The 7,461-nt window shown below is 36.2% G+C and overlaps 1 protein-coding gene across 1 annotated transcript in view; it reads right to left on the minus strand.

Annotated features, from left to right (window-relative positions):
• The window catches only part of nedd4a (NEDD4 E3 ubiquitin protein ligase a), a 29,248-nt gene extending 24,289 nt beyond the window's left edge, over positions 1-4,959 (minus strand). Inside the window, exons 1-5 of the mRNA XM_044348516.1 lie at positions 4,246-4,959; positions 2,763-2,836; positions 1,040-1,118; positions 897-935; positions 636-689 (exon numbers count right to left, since the gene is read on the minus strand). Of these exons, the coding sequence (XP_044204451.1) occupies positions 636-689; positions 897-935; positions 1,040-1,118; positions 2,763-2,836; positions 4,246-4,293 (294 nt within the window). The 5' untranslated portion in view covers positions 4,294-4,959. The remainder of the gene's footprint in view (positions 1-635; positions 690-896; positions 936-1,039; positions 1,119-2,762; positions 2,837-4,245) is intronic.
• Positions 4,960-7,461: the final 2,502 nt, after the last annotated feature.

Below are 7,461 nucleotides of genomic sequence, written 5' to 3' on the forward strand. Positions count from 1 at the left end.
GCTCCACTGCGAAGCATCTGCGAATCTGACTGTTTTAAATTTCCAAACCTGTGTGAGACTATTTCCTACAGTAGCTTGAACATCTTTGGACTGTGTCCAACATGCTGAATTTGTTACAACTGTCAACACTGCAACTATCAATTAAGACATGTCTACAGCGGAGTAGCTCTTTAAATTGATTCCAATATTTGTCTCATTATCTGAGGTCTTTCAGAGTCTACAGAGCCAGCAGGCTTTTAAGTACAATATACATGATAACATAAACCTATTATGTATCGTGTACAGCAGGTGAAGGTGTGCTGAAGTGTATAAAAGTGATGTGCACTAAAAATGAAATGATATGTTTGAATTTACTTGTGGAAGATGAAGATTTATATTTTCATTTCACGTCAGAAAACAGACTTCAACACTGGCTGTGAAGGAACAAAGTATTCTATACACGCTGATGTATTCTGAAGTGGAGTCCACCTACTTTCACTCACTAACTCACAATCTCAACAGATTTAGTCGGAAATAAACAGCACTATAGCAAAAAAAAAAAAGCCAAATATTCTCCAGCACATCAAGCTAAAACCAAACTTTTTTCAGTCTGACGGACGACACACTAAAAGGTTTAACATATCTTAATGACCTACCAGACGGTTCTCATCAAACACCTCCAGCAGCAGACGATGCTTCCTGGGATCAACCTGAAACATAATACAGACTGTAAACTCAAAAATACTGAACTACTGTGTGCAACTATGAGCCAGGATCAACGAAGCCCATGAATTTTTAGCATTTTATGGTCAAATGTTATGAAGTATAAAGTAAATTAATCCAGTTTCCTGTTCACTTTGTGAGGAAAAAAAAAGAAAATGTTCACATTTGGTGAATTTTCATTTTTCTTCACTTACTCTGAAAAAGAATTCTTCGTTCCATTTTGGGTCCAAAGTCTTCAGGTTACATGAGAGGGGAAAGAAAAAAAGAACAAAGATTATACATGAGTCAACTAATAAAAGACAGGTGTAACTGCAGATGTGCATGTTCACTTTGTCACCTTTTTTATTGTTTTAGTCTGAAGACTTGTTATTTCTCCATTGACAGGGTCATAGAGGGACAGTCTTGTATATGGATCGCTGTAACACACAAAGAGAGACACATTTAGATTCGGCTCTGGGACAGACATCCATCTCTAAAAGATTTACACAGTTACATCTACTTCCTGCTCTTGTATTAGTGGTTTGTGTGGTTTGTCCTCTGCTTCATGTCTAAATGGTAACAAAATACTTTACATCTTCATCTGATCACATCAGATCTGAGAAACATTAACATAATGGTTCTGGCTACTTACTGAAACCGTTAATTTCTCAACGCTGCAGGGCACTATGACATGCATTAAAACCACATCAATCAGTCACATCTCATTACCCGGTCATATCGCCACTTCAGGCCTACAGCAATGTCTTGTGATTGGTAATGTATTAAGTGACTGGTGTTTCATTACAATGATACCAATAAAGCAATTCTGGCATAACATGAAATACTGAACATATAGCAGATGAGACAGAAGAACAGCCGACAGAACTGACAATTCATTCATTCTTAATTATTGTAGATGCTGTTCTTAAATTACATCTAGATGTTATGAATACAAATTTTAAATGCTTTTCAAATAAATAATTTTAAAGAAAACTAAAAGTAGTGCAAAATCTTGGTGTGAAAGGGTTTTTAGAAAGAGGAATAAAGAGGCTGAAAAACAATAAAACTAAACATATTTAAATACATGAAATGTTTGTAATTTTTTAGCTATTAGTCAGTGTACAGTGAACTAAATAGAATTATATTTGAGAATTTAGAGAACTCTCTGGGGCTTTTTTCAATCGACACTCGTTACCACTTCCTGCTCTTGGAGGAGTTTCCAGCATTTCAAAAGTCTGAGCTGTTTGCGTAGGAGAAAATACCAGCGAAAAATGTGTGAAATGAATGCCCTGAATTCTCGATTCCTGCGTTATGTTTAAAGAATTCAGTATTTTCTCTTTTTCTTGTAGATAATGTCTAATCTAATGTACTGTGAGCCTTTACAACCCCAATAAAAACTTAATCAGGACTAAACATTTGTAAAAATTAAACCTGTGGTCTCTCTTTCAAACACGCTACTTTAAGATCTTAATGGTTGACTTGACCAGAATAACAGAGAAGAACACAAACTGACTTCATGGCTCACTGACAGACAAACACGGACTGTTGTCTCATTGGAAAATATTGTCATCACCTTCCTGTCGCTCTACACAAAACTCAGAGGATGCAGCTTCAGCACATTGTGATTGTCCAGCTTTACTGTTGACCGTAATGAGTAAAACTGTGGGGAAAAAGGTCACCGAAGTTGCACAAGAAGATGATGACATTCATTTTACAGAAAGTGAAACGTGAGGCATGGCATGACCTATTAAATGTGAATAAAATGTATACTCAGAAGTACACTTAAAACTATCAGGTGAATAATTGAAAATTATGTAGAAATATGAAAAAAATAAAGAAATTATAAAATGTCAAATATCCTCTGGTTCCAGCCTCTCAAATGTGAAGATTTGCTGTTTTTCTCTTTTATATATGTTTGTAATTTGAACATCTTTGAGTCACTTTGGGATCTGGAAAATTGTGACAGACATTTTATTATTTTCTGCTGTTTTATAAATGAAACAGTTCATCAAAACATACCTGAAACAGATTAACTAGTTGTTAGTTGGGCCTTGAATAAGTGCTACATATCAGCGACTTACCTGGCTCCAAGTATATCTTTTTTGGCCAGCCCAATTCCAGAAACGACTTTCACTTTTAGGACTCTGGATTCATCCTTAAATAACAAAACAACAACAACAACAACAACAAAGTTTATGAATGTGATAATGGCATCTTTACAAAGTCTACCTGGGTAACTGATGGAGATTTAAAGACAGAGATCAGAGTGTTACAGCAGCTAAATGACACATAAATCACAGACCAAACAACATAAGGACACTCAAAGAGGTTAATAACTAAAAACTAAAATAAATAAACATTAATTCTTAACTGGAAACTGAACTTAAACTAAAAACTATATTTGGGGGCAGCTGTGGTTCAGGAGGATGAGCGAGTCCACCACTAATCAGAAGGTCGGTGGTTTGATCCCCGGCTCCTCCAGTCTGTATGTCAAAGTGTCATTGGGCAATATACTGAACCAAAAATTTTGTGTGTGTGTGTGTGTGTGTGAATGGGTGAGTGAGCATTAGAAACACTAATGCGCTTTGGCTTTCGCTCCTGATGAGCAGGTTGGCACCCTGCATGGCAGCCTCTGCCATCAGTGTATGAATGTGTGTGACTGTAAAAGCACTTTGAGTGATCAATATACTAGAAAAGTGCTATAAAAATGTAGCCCATTTACTACATAACTACTATACTCTAAATATTAACAATGATTGTGCTTTGATAGATAGACAGATAGATAGATACTTTATTAATCCCAAAGGGAAATTAAAGTGTTACAGCAGACACTTGACATAAATCAAAATACAAAAACAGCAAGGTAAGAAAAAGAAACAAATACAATTAAAGGTTAATGGTCAGTGCAAGTGTATTATATACCGTATATGATAGTTTTTACTGGCATACTGTGTCTACCCCCCAGAACAATCACTGTTGTTTACTGTCCAAGATGATGTAACATCCTGACAATACTTGGCACTTATTCTCGTTTCCCACCATAGCCCCACACTCACTTACACTTTACTGTGAAGTTAAGTGAGTCATCCAGGGATTTCGCAATCAATCACTCTGGCTTTGCTCAAAAAGACTCTACAAGGCCTTTTAACAACATTACACCTGGTCTGACAACAACCTGGCGGCAGCCGTTGGCCAACAGTGAGGCGTTAACGGCTCCGGAGCCTGTTGGTTTCCTGATTTCCTGAAAAAGTCACCACATAAGGGCTCTTTCATTTGGTGAAATCGTGATAGCATTAGCTGGGAAGTAGAGGTGATCAATTCCATCGATTTTTCTATCAATGAGTAACGCATTTCAGCCCAATACCAAAAAGACAAATAACGTTAAGTGAAGCAGCTATAGTTAGATAAGTTAGTGAGTTAGCTCGCTAGGCTAGTTTCCATGACAATCCCGTGTGTGGCAGTTTAGCAGCGGTTAGCGTTAACTAGTTAGCCAGCAGGCTACCGACGCGGTCACATGAGCGGGCTCATTAACCGCTGGCAAATGTGACAGGGGCGTTAGTTTACCTCTTCATCTGTCTGAAGTCCTCGGATCTGTGGGGAAAGTGCAGCCATAATATCCTCAACCTCCTTTCTCCTCCCAAGGAGCGACAACGAGAAGAAGGAGAAGACAGTTGTCCGACCAACAGTTAAGACTCTTGTGGTGTTTTAGTTACCGCTCTACCTCTATTATTCCCTCTCTGTGTGTTTACGCTTGCGACGCTAGATACCGTGAAACTGACCTAGTGGTAAACTGTGACACCGTCGTCACTTACTCTATCCATCCTCCTCCTCCTTTTCCTCCTCCTTTTCCTCCTCCTCCTCCTCCTCCTCCTCCTCCGGTTCCTGTCGCACTGTCACTGCTGCACAAACCACTAAGAGGGCAACTGAGCGCATCATCAGTCTTTTACTGATTGTACTTGACACTGACCAAAATATTCAGATCCTGTACTTAACCCTTACATACTGTTTACTATTGTACACTACTATTGTATTATTGTACACTTCACAGTCATAATTAGTCTCTATACCAAATTTCTGAAGCACAAATCTTTCATAAATACCTCATCAGTCACAGATAAAATTGGTGATTAATCCTCAATGAAGCTTTCAAAGAGCAGAGAGAGTTTGTTCTTTAGTTTTTTTTTCTGTTTATGGAGCAAAAAACATTTACAAACACACTATATAATGGTCTTATGTCACATAACACAGGAGAACATAACGATTTCAGTGAATTATATTGAATGTGAAGGGTGCAATAGTGATTTTTGATTTTTCTTTAATAAATATGAGTCAAAACAAAAAATGTTTTTAAAATTTGAAATATTTCCATTTTTGTATATTCTGGGTCACATTAGGAGAAGTCATAACATTTGAGGCTAAAAGACAAAAGTGTTAAGGGTGTTTTTACTGCTCTGAAATGTAAAAATGGGTCAAATTTGACCCTAAATATTATGTAAGAGTTAAGTATTGGAAGGAGCCTAATACCACAATGTGAAAAACGTTACATAACTAAAAGTATTATCAGCAAATGTGCTTAAAGTATGAAACACTTCAGACACAATGGCTCCTGTCTGTTACATTGCCAGATATTACAATTTTGGATTTGTATTATTGATGCATTATATATAAACTGCATTATATTACTTGTATGAAGTAGAAGTAATTTTAATTATTTCACATAGCTAAACTATTTGATAGGTTAATCTGTAACAATGTATTTTATCCTACAAGATGGTGATACAGATTGTGAGTAACATTTATCTGTAAAGTAGCTATTCTCTAGAGATGTCAGGTGACTTGAGGGGAGTGAACAGTACAATATTTGGTAATCAAATCCTTTACTTAAGTAAAAGTACTATTACAGCAATATAAAAATACTCCATTACAACTAAAAGTCCTGCATGAAGAACCGTACTTGATTGGAAACCTCTGGTTTAATGTTTTTTATTTTAAAAGCTTGTTGTATTATCCATTGTGTCAAATCTTCATCTGAAAAGTAACTAAAGCTGTCAAATAAGTGTTGAGTAGAGAGTATAATATTTCCCTCTGAGATGTAGTGGAGTGGAAGTATAAAGTAGCATCAAATAGAAATACTCAAGTAAAGTACCTCAAAACTGTACTTAAGTACAGTGCTTTTGTTACTTTCCACTACTGCTGTTTGGTTGATCTGTAACAGTGTCTCTTATTTTAGCCTATAAGATATAGATACAGATTGGAAGTAAAGTATTAATCTATAAAGTAACTAGTTACAGTGTTTAGTGGAGTAAAAAGTACAATATTTTAGGGCTGCAATGATTAATCGATTCATTGATTAGTTGCCACCTATTAAATTAATCACCAACTATTTTGATAATCAATTAATCGTTTTGAGTAATTTCTTAAGAAAAAAATGTAAAAATTCTGATTCCAGCTTCTTAGATGTGAATATTTTCTGGTTTCTTTAATCTTCTGTGACAATAAACTGAATGTATTTGGGTTGTGAACTGTTGTGGATAAAACAAGACATTTGAAGGCGTCACCTCAGGCTTTGGGAAACATTGATCGACATTTTTCACCATTTTCCGATATTTTATGTACCAAACAACTAATCAATTAACTGAAAAAATAACCAGATAAACAAGTACCTCAAATTTGCACTTGTACAGTATTTTATAAACTGACACGGACTGTATATTTGCAGCTCAGTATGATGCAGGAGTTCAGCCAAATTCATTTAAATTAAGGACCAAGGATTTAAAGGTTTATTTGTCACACGCTGTAGCAATATATGTAGTGAAATGCAAATATGTGTTCTGAATTTGAATTTGTTGTTAATGTGAAATTCAGTTTTGCTCAGTCTCATTTCCAATAAAAACAGTCTGATAACTATCAGCATCTGCCTGATCAAATAATGAAACATATATGTCACGTTCACAGTTTCTTAAAGGTGAATTATTATTGAAACTATATTTACTGAAATGAAACAGAAAGCAACTGTTGCATGATCAGAAAACTTGAGGTATTTCTTATGGACTTATAAGTATTGATTATTTGTAGTTAATGTGACAGGATAAAAATGTACAGTTTAGAATCACTACCTCAGATTTAATAGTAGTAGTGTCATTAATGAGAAAATGTGTCAAGCAAGCCACCACTGTTACTGATATTGTGCAGCAATATTTGTGTGTCGGACACAGGAGGTCTGGAGACGTATTAACAGTAGGTGGTTATAAAAGGACAGAGAGACGCTTCAGGCTGTCATCAATCAAACAGTTTTGCTTGCTGGCTGTTTTCTCCTGTTGCACAAACAAGGAGAGAGTTCAAGTTTCTTTAGCTGCCTCACAGCGGGAGGGCTGGAAGTTTAAAAAAGGTGGTACTATTATTATGCAAAACTGTACTTTATTTTAAATTACAAATTGGCAACAATGGTTGACTTAGACATCTGATGTAATAGATATACTCAATTTATTAAAGAAATTAAAGAATGATCAGGTGTAACACATAAAAATGAGACCTCAAAATGAGGAAAACTAGAGCTCTAACTGCTGTTGCTCAGCTCATGAATGCAGCCTCTCATGTCAGACGTGGAGTGATGAAGTACAAAGAAATAAGTTTAACAAAGTTATTTTGGCGCTGTTGGCTCACAACGGTTTGAACCTGCCAGCCAGCTGGGGCCCCTCTCCGGGTACTACGGTTTCCTCCCACAGACCAAACACATGCAGGTTAGGTTAACTGGGGACTTTAAATTGCTTGTAGGTGTGA

The sequence above is a fragment of the Thunnus albacares genome, chromosome 1 (assembly GCF_914725855.1).
Source record: "Thunnus albacares chromosome 1, fThuAlb1.1, whole genome shotgun sequence".
Taxonomy (NCBI): Eukaryota; Metazoa; Chordata; class Actinopteri; order Scombriformes; family Scombridae; genus Thunnus; species Thunnus albacares.